This window comes from Physeter macrocephalus, chromosome 20 (genome assembly GCF_002837175.3).
Source record: "Physeter macrocephalus isolate SW-GA chromosome 20, ASM283717v5, whole genome shotgun sequence".
Taxonomy (NCBI): Eukaryota; Metazoa; Chordata; class Mammalia; order Artiodactyla; family Physeteridae; genus Physeter; species Physeter macrocephalus.
In genome coordinates, this window is record NC_041233.1 from 58,394,258 (window position 1) to 58,411,508 (window position 17,251).

Below are 17,251 nucleotides of genomic sequence, written 5' to 3' on the forward strand. Positions count from 1 at the left end.
GCATGCATGGAGAAAATTAGAAAGTGACTGTGTGTGCCCAGGGAAAGGCTCAGAAAAGACTGGGAAGACCTTTAGTTTACACTTTGGCTGATCCTTAGCAAAGAGACTGTGTACAACAGTTAAAAACAAAAACAAACAATAAGGAAGACAAGCAAACACTGAGAAAGGGGAAAATCTGGTTTCCAGAGGTATCACATTATTAAATTCAAAAGTCCAGTGTTCATAACAAAAAAATCACAAGGCATACAAAGGAACAGCAAAGTATGGCCCACTCAAAGGAATAAAACAAAGCAGTAGAAACTGTCCCTGAAAAAGACCTAATGTCTGCTATACTAGACAAAGATTTCAAAGTAACTATCTTAAAGATGCCCAAAAGACTAAAGGGAGATATGGAGAAAGTCAAGAAAACAATGTGTAAACAGAATGGAAATATCAATAAAGAGAAAACTTATAAAGAACCAAAAAGAAATTCTGGAGCTGAAAAGTATAATTGAAATGAAAAATTTATTAGAGAGATTCAAAGGAGATTTAAGCAGACAAAAGACTCAGTGAACTTGAAGATAGGACAATGGATAGACCCTGATTGCTTGGTTTGCAAAAGGGATTCACTGAGGTGAGTTGTCATTGACTGAACGTATTTCAAACAAGTTCTGGTGGTATATTAGTTTTCTATTGTGTGTAACAATATTACCACACATGTAGTGGTTTAAAACAACACATATTTATTATCTTATTATTTCTGTGGTCAGGAATCCAAGAACAGCTTTTCTGAGCCATGTACTTAGAGTCTCAGAAGGCTGCAATCAAGGTGTGGGCCAGCTTCTCATCTGGAGGCTCGATAGGGGAAGGATCTGCTTCTCCACTTGCCTGGTTGTTAGTAGCAATCAGTTCCTTTTGGTTGTTTGACTGAGAGCCTAATTTTTTTGCTGGCTGTCAGCTGGAGCTCAGCCCTCAGTGACTAGATGACACTTGTAGTTCCTTGCCACATGGAGTTGTCCAATATGGCCACTTTCTTCCTCACAGCTAGAAAGGGAGAGACTCCAGCAAGATGAGCCTTACAGTCTTATGTAATGTAATCACATAATCACTTACATATAATCACATATCTCCCATCACCTACGCATATACTATTGGTTAGAAGCAAGTCACATGTCCCACCTACAGGTAAGAGAGGTGGAATACACAAGGGCCTGAACACCAGGAGATAGGAATCATGGAAGCCAGCTGTCAGTGGCCAATCTGTCTACCACAGGTGGCTACTTGTTACCATGGCTCTACCATGGCTCAATCTTTTCCTAAGTTTATGGGTGTGCAGCAACTGGAGTCTCTTACACTGCTGTTGGGAATGCAGTGGTAAACTTTGAGAAATGGGTTTGGCAGTTTCTTGAAAAGTTAAAGACTTACCATATGACCCAGCCATTCCACTCCTAGATATTACTCAAGATAAATGTAAACAAACTCACATAAAGACTTGTATATGAATGTTCATAGAAGCTTTATTCATAAAACCCCCAAATGGAAACAACCCAAATGTCCATCAACAGATGAGTGGATCGACAAAATGAGATATATCCATACAATGGACTATTTCTCAGCAATGAAAAAGGAACGTACTAGTAATATACACAACTAAGTGAATGACTCTCAGAATGTTATGCTGAAAGAAGGCAGACCAAAAAAAGTACTTCCTGTATGATTCCATTTGTATAAAATTCTAGAAACCCAAATTAATCTATAGTGCTAGAAAGCAGATCCGTTGTTGCCTGGAGTGAGGGATAGATGGTCTACAAAGGGGCACTTGGAAACTTGTGGGGGTGATGAAAATGTTCTGTATCTTAATAGTGGTGGTAATTCACAGGTGTACACATCCATCACACTCATCAAATTGTACGCTTTAAAAGAATGTAGTTATTGAACATAAATTATACCTCAATAAAGTTGATTAAGAATAAGAATTAAATGAAAGAATCAGAGACATATGAATCCAGACACTTGGAAGAGAAAGTAATGTTGATACTGAGTATAGGTGATTTTAAACATAATTCGCCAATTTACCATTGTCATCTCTCGTGCATTAGCTAAAAAAAAAATAGAGCTATATGAAACACTTCAGATACTAATTCTTTTCAAGGTGATAATCAGTTTGCTTTAAATAGAACAAAGGGGTCATTTATCACTAAAAATTACTAGAGATGGAAAACATTTGTCATACCTATTGACTATCTTATCTACTTTTTTAACTGCCTGTTTGTGAACTTTGCCAATTTTTCTATTAGCTTGTTCTTCCTGGTTCTTCTGTTTGTTTACATGCCTCCTCAGCCTGGGAGCTCACTGGAGACAAGGACTGCATCTCTTCTCTTTCTTTACCTTAGCCCAGCAGTGGTTGGTATTTCGTTCATGAAATGTTTGCTAAAATTGAATTGATCTTAATTCATTCTCATATACTTTGGAGAATTTAACTTTACAGATGAGGAACACAAGATGCTGCAGAGGCTGAATAATTTGCAGTCACACAACTAAACGGCAGAATTGGGACTGTAATCCAGGCCTTCTGATTTTAAACCATGGGTTTATTGAAATTGTATTCCATCCCCTCCATTGATGTTTGCCTGGGCCCTGTCTTCTTCAGGATATCAACTGAGTATTTTAAGTGAATTTAAAGTTAGCAAAGCTCACCCTCCGCTACGCGCATGCGTCCCTTCCTTTTCCCATGGTAGGAAAAAAAAAGACACCGCCTCCTTTCTCTTTGCTCATCTTTTGGCCCCTGCGCTTGCCGTCGCCCGTGGGGAGGTGTTCACTGGTTGAAGTGATGGCGACTGGGACCCCAGATTCTCAAGCGCGATTCGGTCAGTCTGTGAAGGGGCTTCTCACGGAGAAAGTGAACACCTGTGGTACTGACGTGATCGCGCTCACCAAGCAGGTGCTGAAGGGCTCCCGGAGCTCCGAGGTGAGCTAGGAGTGGACTCTCCGGGCTTAATACCCGGAGACTCGACTTCCATAGCCGTGGGAAGAGGGTCGCGTTGCATCCTGGGAATTGTAGTCCGTGAACTAGTGGAGAAGGGAGAAGACCTCGTTCCGGAGGGCGCGTTGCATTCTGGGGTGTGTAGTCTCTTTGGGTAGGACTAGCGGTCCTGTGAGCCGGAGGGAATGGAGGCGGGGGGGTGGGCGGGGAAGAAACGAAATGATGGGAATCGGTGCTTCAAAGCAGAGATCGCCGCAGACGACGGATGAGATAGTGGTCCTAACGAGTTCCTCATTTGTTTCTCAGAGTTGTCTCTAGTGAAGATCTGTCTGTTTCGGCCCCTAAATTCCGCGTGGTTTTGCTCTCAACATTCCAGATTCCTTCCACACTTTTATGCATCGTCTGTCCACAGATTTATTCTTTTCTGACTTGTCTTTCTGGCCACATTCTTGGTTTTCTGCTTCTGAGATTAGGTTTCTCCTTTGCCGTGATTTTCCTCTCATCATCCTCTGGCTGATTCCGTGTATGGGATTATTTGATAGCTTGTCACACAAGCAAGCTTTATATCTGTACACTGTCTCTCTCCATAAAAGGACCTATCCATTGTACCCTGAGGTATTCACCCAAGTGAAATGAAAATATATGTCCACACAAAGACTTGCACATGTTCATAGCACATTTATCCGTAATAGCACCAAACTGGAGACAATCCAAATGCCCACGAGGCAGGTGATTGGACAAACAAAATGGGTCTAATGACCCAGCCTTTAAACTTCTCGGTTTTAACCAGGAGAAAAGAAAACATATACATCATTTTGTTACATAAACCAGCCATGCACATAACGTATCATCTAAGGTGTCCAGGTTTGGAGTCTTTAAAGTGGAAAACGTCTTGAATACACTTGTAAAACAATCTGGGGACAGAGTCTTTAGATTTCTATGACTTTCTCCTGTAGGCCATTGTCTTGCTCATAATTAACTCAGTAGCAGTGTATCTTAGCTACTTATTTTCAATAGTATTTTTGATTTTCAAGTTAGTTTTCATAACAGTAGCACCTCTTTCTCTCCCACTCTTTTTTTACTCATGTTTCATCACTTTCTTATTATTTCATTGTTATGTAGTTGCATTAGCAAACATAATATGTTTGCAAGCCTTCACATTTGTATATGAATGTTCAAAGCAGCTTTATTTATATTAGTTTAAGGTCCAGTAGAATTATCCTTACAAAATTAGCTTTCATGTTATGTCCTTAGCTTCTATTGATAGTGGCTGCAAGAAAAAGCTGAATGAAAAAAGTGTTTGTGGGACTTCCCTTGTGGCGCGGTGGGTAAGAATCTGCCTGCCAATGCAGGGGACACGGGTTTGAGCCCTGGTCCGGGAAGATCCCACATGCCACGGAGCAACTAAGCCCGTGTACCACAACTACTGAGTCTGTGCTCTAGAGCCTGCGAGCCACAATTACTGGGCCCACATGCCACAACTACTGAAGCCTGTGTGCCTAGAGCCCGTGCTCCGCAACAAGAGAAGCCACCACAATGAGAAGCCCACACATCACAATGACGAGTAGCCCCTGCTCGCCGCAAGTAGAGAAAGCCCGTGCGCAGCAACGAAGACCCAACGCAGCCAAAAATAAATAAATTAATTTAAAAAAAAAGTGTTTGCGTTTACCATATACTATTGTTGAAGTCACTGATCTGATGATCCCAGATATGCTTTGTATGAGGTCCACATGGTACACTCATTTTAGGATTCAGTATCAGAGGAAAGTTTATCTTTTTTGAAGAATTGTTGTGTTGCCTTTTACCAACTAAGAATTACGCAACTTATTGTGTTTCACTTCTTGCCTTGGTTGCACAGAAGTTGCTTTGTCAGTTTTAGTGGTAGACATATCTGCTTCCTTCTCCTTTTCATGATTTTTAGATTCTATTTCAGCTTTTCAAAAAAAAAGTGTGTGTTTTATGTTGTTTAATTCATTAAGTCTTCACAAGCACTAATAAAGGAGGTACTTCTCTTTTTTTAAAAAAAATAAATTTATTTATTTATTTAATTTTTGGCTGCGTTGGGTCTTCGTTGCTGCTCGCAGGCTTTCTCTAGTTGTGGCGAGCGGGGGCTACTCTTCGTTGTGGTGCGCGTGCTTCTCATTGTGGTGGCTTCTCTTGTTGCAGAGCATGGGCTCCAGGCACGCGGGCTTCAGTAGTTGTGGCACCTGGGCTCAGTAGTTGTGACATGCGGGCTCTAGAGCGCAGGCTCAGTAGTTGTGGCACACAGGCTTAGTTGCTCCGCGGCATGTGGGATCTTCCCAGACCAGGGCTCGAACCCATGTCCCCGGCATTGGCAGGCAGATTCTTAACCACTGCGCCACCAGGGAAGCCCGGTATTTCTCTTACAGAGAGGAATTTCGTTTGTCCAGGGTCCCCCAGTAGCTAGGAAGGGGTAGAGCTAGGATTCAAACCTAGGCAGACAGGTTCTAAGCCCACACTCTTTGACATCACTTCTCGTGGCCGCTAGCTGGATTAAGTGGCCAAAAAGCCACAGTACCACCATTGACTGCCCTAATATGGCTTGCTGCTTCCCCTTCCTGCTCCTCGTGTATTTTTCATGAGGGCTCCGTCTGTAGTAGATTTAGACAGGGTGCTCAGTAAGCGGTGTGGATTAAGTTAAGCTGAAGCCAGTCCAATTGGCTTCAGAGTTGACACATATCTCAAGTCTAGACCTTTTCTTTTTTACTGGATCTCTTACATGACACCACATACCATATTGTATTTTTCTGTAGTTATGTATTTTTGCCATTTCCTTTACTAGGCTCTGAGGTTATGGGAGTGTCTTACTGATTTTCAATCCTTCTTAGCCCACAGAGCATTGCTTCTCTCTTCAGCAGTCTCCAGATAGCTATTTTGTTTGAGTAACTGACAATTTCCATGTGTAAAACACTCATTTCACAGCATCCACTTAACACATATTTATAGAGTGTCTGCTATGTGCCAGGAACTGTTCTAGGTACAAGGGAGACGTTGGTACACAAAACTAAGTCCCTGTGCTTAGAAAACTTCTATTTTAGTGAAGAGACAGACAAAACAATGAAACACAAAAGAGGTGGTAGTAAATGCTATGAAGAAAAATAAAGCTGGGAATAGAGAGTGCTGACAGGGTTTTCCCTAAATAGGGTGGTCAGGGAAGGGCTCTCTGAGGAGGTAGCGTTCGAGCAGAAGCCTGAATGAAGAAGGGAGCAAACCATATGGACATCTGGAGGCAGAGAGTTCCACGTCGAGGACGTGGCAAATGCAGAGGCCTTGAGATGGGAATGTACGTAAGGAATGCAGGGAGGCCAGTATGACTGGAGCACAAAGTGCGGAAATCATACCAACTTATGTCCATGGCACAAAGAATGCTTGTGACTAACATGCTCCTCTCGTGCACACCTGCGCTTCTGCTCCTCCAGGTGAATTGTGCGCTTGGTAAGGGTTCATTGTGTTTTTCTCCTAAACCTGTGTAAGGCACTTGTGCTTGCTATTGCAACTACATTGTTTCATGGAATAATATGGGAAATGATGAAATATGAGCACAGAAAAAAAGAGGGTTTCTGTTGCTATGAAAACTAAGTTGAAAATTAGCAATACTTGTTGAAGAGAAGTACCAAGACAAACCGGTATTGAGTTAATTATGAGCAAGACAGTGGTCCAAGCCTGGGAGGAAGTTCACAGAAATCTAAAAAGATTCTGTACTCAGGTGGTTTTACAGGTGTATTTAAGATGTTCCACTTTAAGGAAACTGAAACTGGAAATCTCAGGTGATATGTTATGTGTGTGGTTGGTTTATGTAAGAAAATGATGCACAATGTCAATGACTACATCTGTCATCACAGAAAAGGCCTTGGCCCTACATCCCAACAGACCCTGCATTCCAGGCCATCACAAGTCCCGTCAAGCCTATCTTCTAAATACCTCTCAAGCCCCCCGTGCCCCCCCCTTTTTTTTTGCGGTACGCGGGCCTCTCACTGCTGTGGCCTCTCCCGCTGCGGGGCACAGGCTCCGGGCGCGCAGGCTCAGCGGCCACGGCTCACGGGCCCAGCCGCTGAGCACAGGCTCCGGACGCGCAGGCTCAGCGGCCATGGCTCACGGGCCCAGCCGCTCCGCGGCACGTGGGATCTTCCCGGACCGGGGCACGAACCCGCGTCCCCTGCATCGGCAGGCGGACTCTCAACCACTGCGCCACCAGGGAAGCCCAATGCCCCCTTTTTTAACTGCCACTTCTGTGGTTCAGGTCACTCTCATTGCTCGCCTGGAACACTGCAGTGTTCTCCTAACCCGTCTCTCTCTGCCTTTAGTCCCCTGTCTAGTCCATCCTGTTTACCACATTCTAAAACAGTAAATCTGATCATGTCACTTTTTTGTAACATTATATTACTTCGGAATTCTAAACACCAGCCATTAGGTCTCAGCTTAGAAGTCACTTCTTTTAGGAAGCCCTCCCTGAGTACCTACCCAGTAATGGGTTAATCACTCCTGCCCCCCGAACTCCCAGGGCATTCAGTGCTTCCCCCTCAGCACTTACCACAAGGTATTGTAGTACCTTTGTCTTCTTTGTCATCCCAGCCTGTGAGCCCTGTAAGGATGGGGGTTAGGTCTCTTACTGGCTCATAAGCACTTAGTAACTATTTGTTGACTGAATGAGGAAGATTCGGTTAGAACTCTTTCTTTTCTGCCATCGGTTTGTCAGTCACCATCCATAGGAGTTTGGAGTTTGTCACTTAAAAGTGGCCACAAGGAGGGAACAGGAACTCTCATACCTGGTGGGTGGGAATGCAAAATGGTATAAGCTTAATGGGGGGTGGATGGCAATATGTAGCAAAATTAAAACCCTCTGATCCAGCAGTCACAATCAAGATTCTGAGTCTATCCAAAGACATGCTGGCAAAAAGATACAAAGAACTATGAGGTATTTTTTGTAGCACTACTTACAATAGCAAAAGACTGGAAACAGGCCCAGAGTCTTTAGCGAAGGACTGGTTGAATAATCTTATGAGACATCTATTCCGTGGAGTGCTCAGCAGCTCTGAAAGAACAAGGTGGAGATTCAGTATATACTGCTGCAGATCCATCTCAGTATATATTATCAAGTGAAAATAGCAGGGTGCAGAAGAGTGCATATGGTAGGTTACATTTTATGTAAAGGGGGCAGAATATATACATATGTCCATTGTTTGTAAAGGAACAATGGAAAGATAAACCAAACACTGATTTAAAAAATATTTTTGCATAGGGGAGAGATACCGGGGAGGGGAAGAGGCTGGATAGGTCTTATTTTATTGTTTTGCCTTTAGAAGCATGTAAAGTTTTATTTTTTTTGTACATTTATTTATTTTTATTTATTTATTTTTGGCTGCGTTGGGTCTTTGTTGCTGTGCGCAGGGCTTTCTCTAGTTGTGGCGAGTGGGGGCTACTCTTGGTTGCGGTGTGCGTGCTTCTCTTTGTGGTGGCTTCTCTTGTAGCAGAACACGGGCTCTAGGCACGTGGGCTTCAGTAGTTGTGGCATGAGGGCTCAGTAGTTGTGGCGCACGGGCTTAGTTGCTCTGCGGCATGTGGGATCTTCCCAGACCAGGGCTTGAACCCATGTCCCCTGCATTGGCAGGTGGATTCTTAACCACTGCGCCACCAGGGAAGTCCCAAGTTTTATTAATTTTTAAAGTTAAGAAGAAAAATAAAAGTTGCTGTGAGGGAAGGAATCTGGAGGCTGGAGCAGTGCTGGTGTCCTGGTTAATTTGAAGTCATCTGTCCCCCTTTCACCAGAATCTCTCTGACCCAAGGGAACAGGGAGGGTTGGTAGGACACACATAACAGTAGCTCCCTTTACGTGGTTGGACTGCATGTCTGCCAGGAACAGGGTGCCACAGGTGGCCAGAAACCTCTGTTGATCTGTTCTTGCCTCTCTGTGAGGAGGCAGATCTGCTGAGCACAGGCCACCCAGCTGAAACAGAGCTCACTCAGCCTTTCAATCTTGGCCTCAGGGCCCAGCTATCCGTGAACTCATTAAAGTCTGCTGCCGCACTTTCTTTTCTCTTCCCCAGCTCCATCTGGCCATCCTTTACACGGTGGTTTCCCACTTCTAAAGCCCAAGCTTCTCCCCAGGCCTTTTTACCCCCTCTGTGTCTGTCATTCCATTTCTCGACAGCTACATTCCTTCTGTCCTTTAAAGCCCTATCCTAACTCCTGCCCTCTCATTCCTCTCAAACCACCCCAAATCTCAAGTTTGCCTTTAAAGAATCAGAAGTTAGGTTCTCACCGGGCTTGTGGAGCCAGAGTTTGTTTTCGCAGACTTTGCCTCTCAGCACTTGATTAATAAACTCAGCAGTTATGGAGGACTTGATTTCTCAGGCCGTGGCCTTCAGAACAGATGTCGAGCCCATGCCAGAACTGCCGTAGTGACAATGAAATGGATTTTCAACATGAACAAATGGGAAATTATCCTCCTTTACATCTGGAGGGTTTATATTTGTGTGGGGTGGAGGGGTGGGCACAGAGAAAGGGTGGTGGTATAACAGCTGCAGAGAGAAGATTACAGGAAGTTTGGAAGCTTTGATTATTACCATTTTATTTTTGTCTTCCAGCTGCTAGGTCAGGCCGCTCGAAACATGGTACTACAGGAAGATGCCATCTTACACTCAGAAGATGTAAGAAACAATTTCTGTTATGATTTGGGTTTTATATGCACAGTTTGTATGGCTTCAGGGAAGTGGGATGTTCTATTTCTCTGTTTTTCTTTTTTTTTTAATGCAGAGTTTAAGAAAAATGGCAATAATAACGACACATCTTCAATACCAGTGAGTATGCCCTCTCCAGTGCCTGCTGTACTTACTAAGCAATCGTTTTCTACAGGCTGTTTCTTGTGGCCTTTGTGCTTCAGCACATTTTCCTGTGGAGTCAGGAGCTGGGAGTAAAGGAGGGGTTAGTCAAGGATGTGTTCCCTCTGGAATAGGTGCTTGAGACTGCAGAAGAATTTGGGGTATGGGGTGTGATCAGAGTGGGGACCACCTTTGTGAACCTCTCTGATAATTTGAGGGCTTCTCAGAAGGAAAGACTGCAAACCCCATAAGGGCAGGGCCTATCCAGGACCACACACATGCACAGCACTTGGCACCCAGTAGGCACTTAACCAGTATCTGTCCACTGTCTGTGCCTGAGGTCCTTCCTGGAGCGTCTGCACCTTCCCTGGAGAATCGAGTATAACTATGTTCTTTATCTTACATTCCCATATATAACCCAGCCCTAACTACATAGAAATCGTCCAGGAGATTTTGAAATACAGAGACCCCTTTTGGACAAAATTATAATTTATTTAACTTTTCATCTTATTTCATTTTGCTTTTTATTTTATGTAGTTGACATTATACTTATGTACCTATTAGAAATATCTGATTGGGAATTTAACTCTTGATATTTAAATAGCTAAATGTTCATTTTTGGGGGTGTGTACATATCAGGTATGTGACCGTTTGGCTGCACATACCCAGACTGAATTTGAGCCATACTTGTAGTTTGTTAGACCACATCCCTCACTCTGAGAGAATATTATTACATCTTTAGGTTTAGAATCATCTTTTCAGCAACTCTGCACTCATATATTGAACAATATCTGTGTTCAATAGCACAATCTTAGGATAGGATGGACAGAAATATAAAATGTGACAAGCTGGAAATTTGTTCTGCCTATATATACATATCTGACCAAAAATAACTTTTACTAGTTCGCTGCATTTTCTTATGTTTATTTTCCTCTTTCCTTTTCTGATTTAGGCAAGAAGCTATTCAGAAGAAGTAAGTAACCCCAAAGGTAGAGGAGTGGGGGGCCAATTAACTGTAGCAGGCTGAGGGAATTATGCTGCTGGGCCTAGGATCAGTACAAAACTATGGTTCACAGAGGCCCTTAAATTGCCGTGTGTTCTAGGATAGCTCATTGGGAATATAAAGAATATTTCAAAGGCATGCAGTAAGTCAGTTCACTGCTAGCAAAGGCTTTCTAAAAGTTATAGGGTGTAGAGACCAACTTTGAGGGTAGGAAACCTTTTACATTGGTAATATTCATTAAGTAAAGTAAATGTGCTAAAGTCATTGAACAGCCTTGTTTTTGTTTTAAGTGGATTAAATCTGTCCCTTGCAATGTTGTTTACACTACTAGTTGGCTTTACAGATCTTTTCTTCATAGTTTAAACATGTCTGGGACCCTAGTGGACCAATAGAAATTTTGATTTAGTTCAACAGAACTATGCATATAATATACTTTGTGCAAATCATTTGCACGATGAGATGTCTTTTTTTTTTAACATCGACCGCATTTTTTTTTTTTTTCAGTATCTAGTCCTCCATTTTTTCTAGGGAGAACATATGAAATTGGACTTGCAGGGACAGGAAACCATTGCATACAAAGAATGTAGAGGAATACCCCTATCTCTGCATCCAACCATGGATCTGACCCTATCAATAGACCCCACATTTAAAGCCAAAAGAAAGTACTATTGCATAGAGAGGGTTGCTATGACAACGAGATGCTCATTCTAGATAAACCTTTTTCTCTATTCTAATTTGTAGTGTTGAGCAGTCATCAAATCTACAGGACCAGTTAAATCATCTGTTGAAGTAGAACGTGTTATGAGAGGGCAAAAGTGCTTTGCCTGACACTGAGGAGGAAATATCTTACATAACCACTGTGCTATGGGTTTGATTTTCCATTTTCTTCTCCAAAAGTTAAGTTAGAATAAGATCTGTGACGATGAACAGTTTCTCCTGAAAGGAAGTTAAGTGATTGAATTTTGAAAGCACTTCTTGAATCAAACTAACCCATGCTTTTATTGAATTTTTAAGTTGCTCTGTTAATTTGATATTAAAGCAAAATTAAAAGATGTCTTAGTTTCTCTCATAGAACTTTAATATGTCAAAAGCCATATTGTCTAATTGTGTTTCTTAAGCAAATACTGAGTAGTGTTTTAAATTTAGACTTAAGAGCTTCTATTGTGAATGTATAAGAATGATTAATATTGTTATTAAAGACTATTTTTTCTTTTAATCATACATTCAGGAAATATTTTAATTTCATGGTCACAGAATGGTGATTAGGTAATACCTGTTGTTTTCTTTTCTTTTCTAGTAACTAAGAGGAGATAGTTATTTTATTTGTTGTAGCAAGTTCCTACATGAAAATTAGGCAAATGGTATCATATCTGGCCAGCTGCAACCTCCTGCCTTGACCTTCATTCCTAGGGTTTCTTTGTTGTTGTGACTGACTCTTGATTAAGTGGCCTTGGGTTCATTTTGTAATTTTGCTAGTCATCAGCAAATTCACTTGTATGACATTATTGTCAAGTCAGAATGCAGTTGAGTTACTGTGATTCCGGTATAGGGTTGTGCCATGTAGAAAACCTTATGTTTATAGATGTTTACCTATGTTCATTGAATTTATCTCATTAAATGTCATTACCGTTGTCTGTTGTCAAGTCTGAATGTCTATGCTTTATTTGAATTTAAAATGGGACTTCCAACCTGTTTTAGCTCAGTTCTTAATTCACTAAGGTATTGGGAGAAAGCTGACATAAGAAAATGGTGTTTTTACCGAAAGAAAAAAAGCAAATATGAGTCCAATTTAATTCATATTCTATATCACCAAGTTGACTAATCATATCAGATTACATTTATTCCTCATTTTATATATATATATACATTAACTTAAAGTAAAAAAACAGTATGAAGGAATTTACTTATACATTCATTCTATAAATGTTTATTACAATTATTAAATGTAAACAGGCTCAATTTACCTTAAAAAGAAGGCTTGCAAACTTACAGCAATTGTCATATTAGTAGTAAAACATTTGATGTTACTATCACAGTTTCTATTCAACATTTTGCTGGGAGCCACACCTGGTGCAGAAATTAAAATTAAATGTAACTATTAGCAAGGAAGAGACAAAATTGTTATCATACGGTAGGATTATCTACTTAGAAAATCCAAGGACTGATTTTTTTATAAAGTCACCAGTTTAGAAAACAAAACAAAGTTTAACCATCCAAATGTACACTAAGCAAAGAAATATTTAAGATGAAAAACAAAGTGTGGTCTATGTTTTCTTCCTCATGCTGGAACAAATATTAAAGAAGCAGTGACTACTTATGTTATATCTGATAAAATAAATTTCACAATAAAAATTTGAATGGTAAATAAAGATGAAATTTACATTAAGTAATGAAAATCTAGTAGTACTGATTTAGTCATTTAAAGAACATAATGCCAAAATACGTGAAAGAAAAGTAGACAGAAATGTGAGAGCAGGCAGAAATGTATACATACTTTGATAGTTTGTTTCTTATAGAAATAGGTTAATATGGATACAAAAGATACTAATCTAAAATAACATCTGTGTTGTAGAGGATATGTTGGAGGATAATTTCAAAATAATGAAAATTCAAATCTATGCAAGCAAATTTATGTGATGATACCCAAGCAGTACTATAAAGAAAAAAATCATGCTCTAAATCTCTGTATTAGGGGTAAGGCATAAGTAAATGTTTTCTTTTTTTTTTTTTTTGAGGTGTTTGTTGTTAGAATTTAGAAAGAGAACAAAAGAAATAAAAGTGGAATAAGAAAACCAAGCATGAATGACAAAAGTTAGAAAAATATATGAAACCATTAATTGGTTCTTACAGATTAAATTGGTAAAATGTCAGCTCAGTCGTAAAAGTACAAATTAGTACATTTATAATTGAATAGGAGATATATAAAATAAATCAATTAGATTTGAAAAGAGAGATCTGTCGGCTTGATGCTAAAAATTTAATTACTAGTATCAAAATATCTGGCTCCTTATAATGATATAATATGATAATACTGACGTTTAAAAGAGAATATGTCCAGACTGGTTATGAGAAATAATCCATAAATTGTCAAAAATAACCAATTAAAATGTCATCTGCTTGTGATGGCTGTCCTGAGACTTTTCCAAAGTATCAAATAACAAATCATTTCCATATACTCCCAAAGTATAGAAAATGATAGCAAGATACCCAGTTCCTTTGCTGAAGTAAATGTAATTTTCATTAAAAAAAATAAAAAGCAAGGTAATATAAAGACATTTAGGAGATTCTTATTTATGAACATAGATGCAAAAATCCTAATAAAATCTCAGAAAATTGAATAGAGAAATATTTGGAAGAACTGCTAAAATAATTCTAGAGTTACAAAGTTCATATAACAGCTGCAGAACACATTACATTAATAAAATACAATAAAATCATACATCACTGTAATATACACCAAAAAGGCATCTGAAAAAGTTCAACATCTATTTCTAATTAAACTTAAAAAAAAAAATCTCTCTAAAAGTATGTTTTAGAAGAAAGAATAATAGAACCCCAGAATATTAGAGCTGTATGGGGCCTCACAAGTGATTACATTCTAGCCCCATGTTTTACAGATGAAAAACATAGCCAGGGAGATTAAATGACTTACCCAAGGTCACTGAACTTGATGGTAGGTCTTCTGACTACTAGTCTAGCTTGCTATTATGTTACTTTTCTTATAAATAGAAACAAGGGTGCTTCCTGTCATTTCTAGTATTTAGCATCATAAAAAAGAAAAGGAAGTAATTGAATCCAATCCATTTACCCCTGCTACTTCATCTCTGGTAAGTAACCAGTTGGTCATCTAGCTTCTGCTTGAATACTTGTAATGTTTGGAGAGTCCTTTACTTAGTGGTGGTGGCCATTTTGGAAAGCTCTACTTGAAAGATGGTTTTGTGTACTGAACCAAAAATCTGCCTTTCTGGACCATCCTGGAATTGTCAGACCAGTAGCTTCCAAGGTGGGATGTGTGGAGGTATGCACAAGGCCATCCTTTGAGGTAAGGGAAGAAAATATCTGTGTATATTTATTTTTTAATCTTAAAAAGAGAAAATTAGCTTTTTGCTAATATTTAAAATATGGCTTGATATGAGATATCTGACTTGGCCTACATAGCATACCTATCATTTAGCAGGGGTGATATTAAAAACAAAAAATTCTGTGGCTGAAGCACTGACCAATCAGAATGAATGATGGTCACAAGCAGTCTGGTCCAAAATCAGCCCTGCACACTAGATACCTGAGGGAAAACTGGGAATAACTAAATGTAAGTTGATGGTGGTTTGTTTTATTGCAGTTTATCTGTGTGTGGTTAAGTGGATTTAAGGCTTATCAAATGATTCTTGTGAATAACCACAACTTGAAGATAATATAATAAAACAAGCACAAGTGAACAAGTGGAAAATGATAGAGCCTTTTCCTTAACCTCCCACTAATCTGTCCTTTCAAGATAAAGTTACCATTTTAACAATGAGTGAGAAAGTGACAACTTTTCTAAAGGAACTAATTTTATGGAGAGAGTGTTTTGAAAACTAATATTTTGGAGTGTTTTCACCATTAAACAATTGCCAAAACCCAGATATCTATAAAAACTATAAAATTTTTACACACTTAATAGAGGTATTCTAACCTATAAAAATATTCCAACAAGGATCATTTCCATGGGTTTAATTTGTTAAAAATATAACACCTTCCTCTTAACATTTAACAACAACTAATTGACATCTGGGAAGATTATTATTGTAAGATGAGATTGAAAAATGAGTATAGTTTAGTAAATCTTCCATTCAGATATCCTTTCAGTTGGAACCCCATATCGCCTTACTATCCTAATGAATAGAAATTCTTGTTATAACCACAAAAGGAAATAAGGTATACAAGTGTAGGAGTGTAGAAATTAATTAAATTAAAAATTTTTTTCTGCAAGATGAAATGACAATACTTAGAAAACAAGTGAATTGACCAAAAAAATACTAGAGGTTAAAAATGAACTTAGCAAAGTTGCTTTCCTAAATACAATTCAAAATAGACTGAGATTGATTGATATGGAATCACTGATATGATTCCATCACTACGACATTCTGGGAAAGAAGGGAGAACAGATCTATGGTTGTTTAGAAGCTGGGGTGGGGAGATTTACTATGCAAAGGGGCAGGAAGAAACTTTCTGGGTGAGAGTCTTGATTGCAGTGATGTATATACCTTGTTAGAATTCACAGAACTGTACACTTTATAAAGAAAGGTGAATTTTACTGAATGTAAGTTTTATCTCAATACACCTGACTTTAAAAAGTAGATTGAGAAAAGGTGATTTCATTCCCAAAGGGGGCAAAAATCAGTATATATGTGGGTGTTCATACGAGCGTTATAAAATGAAAATCACAGTGGAGCAATAAAGGAAGATCCTTAATAGTAAGCCTCTTCCTGGTTGGAAAGACCAAAGACAGCCAAGCTGACCTTGGGCACACTAGGGCTGGAGCGCGAGGTGAGGACTCGTGGTCGGACTGCGCAGGTGGGTTCCTGCCCGGGGGCGGGGCCTCGGGAGCGCTGGGCTTCCTGGGCGCTGGGCCTCGAGAGCCGGCTGCTGGGGACCCAAGTCCTGGAGTCCGGAGGCCGAGGAGACAGTGAGTGTGGTCCCTCGCCTCCCCGCCCGCCCCCAGGGCAGGCCCTCTGCCCCTAACCCTGCTCCCCCCCACCGCCCACCATCACCACCCGCTGCGCTCACGCCTGCCGCCCGCCCCTAGACCACCCCTCAGCCCCGGGGCTCCCCTACCGCATTCGGGCTCAGCGCCCTCGCCTCTAAGCTGCCTTTTCTCCCTCCCGGCAGTGGCCACCAGCCGCGAGGTTGAGATCCGGAAGGACGTGTAGGTGCCCGCAGTAGGGCCTATGGCTGCGGTGGAGCCTCAGCTGAGTGGGAACTTGAGGCCTTTGGAAGCCCGGCCTGGCCCGCTGGGATCCCTGGGGTGGGGCAGGGCCAAGTCCGGGCTTAGAGCTTTGTAGCGAGCAAAGGCCGGCCAGGCCTGTGCAGGCTGGAGGGGGGTTGGTGGGGCGTATGGGCACCTCCACCCTGAGGACACCAGCTCCAGCTCTTCTTTCCTCACCCCTCACCCCACCCTTGGCCCCTGGGTCAGACCTACTACGGGCAGGTGCTGAAGAAATCAGCAGACCTCCAGACCAATGCGTGTGTCACTGCAGCCAGGCCAGTCCCCAAGCACATCCGGGAAGCCCTGCAGAATGTAAATGAGGAAGTATCCTTGAGGTAAAGTGCCCTGTGCTGCCTCCATGAAGACCCCAGACAGCATCTTTCTCAAAATATAGTGATGCCAGGGGCTTCCTTGGTGGCGCAGTGGTTGCGCGTCCGCCTGTCGATGCAGGGGAACCGGGTTCGTGCCCCGGTCCGGGAGGA

The 17,251-nt window shown here is 41.0% G+C and overlaps 3 protein-coding genes across 4 annotated transcripts in view; all 3 read left to right on the plus strand.

Annotated features, from left to right (window-relative positions):
* WBP1L (WW domain binding protein 1 like) overlaps positions 1-9,630 on the plus strand; it is a 110,662-nt gene extending 101,032 nt beyond the window's left edge. For both annotated transcript variants that reach the window (XR_003677542.2, XR_008616166.1), the window contains one exon: positions 9,568-9,630. The gene's annotated coding sequence lies outside the window, so the exon portion shown is untranslated. The remainder of the gene's footprint in view (positions 1-9,567) is intronic.
* On the plus strand, positions 620-12,189 carry BORCS7 (BLOC-1 related complex subunit 7). The gene is made up of 5 exons (XM_007126904.3): positions 620-2,947; positions 9,568-9,630; positions 9,737-9,780; positions 10,754-10,774; positions 11,546-12,189. The coding sequence occupies exons 1-5, from the start codon at positions 2,711-2,713 to the stop codon at positions 11,595-11,597; spliced, it is 417 nt and encodes a 138-aa protein (XP_007126966.2). The 5' UTR covers positions 620-2,710; the 3' UTR covers positions 11,598-12,189.
* A 4,730-nt stretch (positions 12,190-16,919) lies between these two features.
* Positions 16,920-17,251, plus strand: part of AS3MT (arsenite methyltransferase) — a gene marked incomplete at its 5' end in the record, with an annotated part of 16,398 nt that continues 16,066 nt past the window's right edge. Inside the window, 1 exon segment of the mRNA XM_028481943.2 lies at positions 16,920-17,104. Within this exon segment, the coding sequence (XP_028337744.1) occupies positions 16,920-17,104 (185 nt within the window).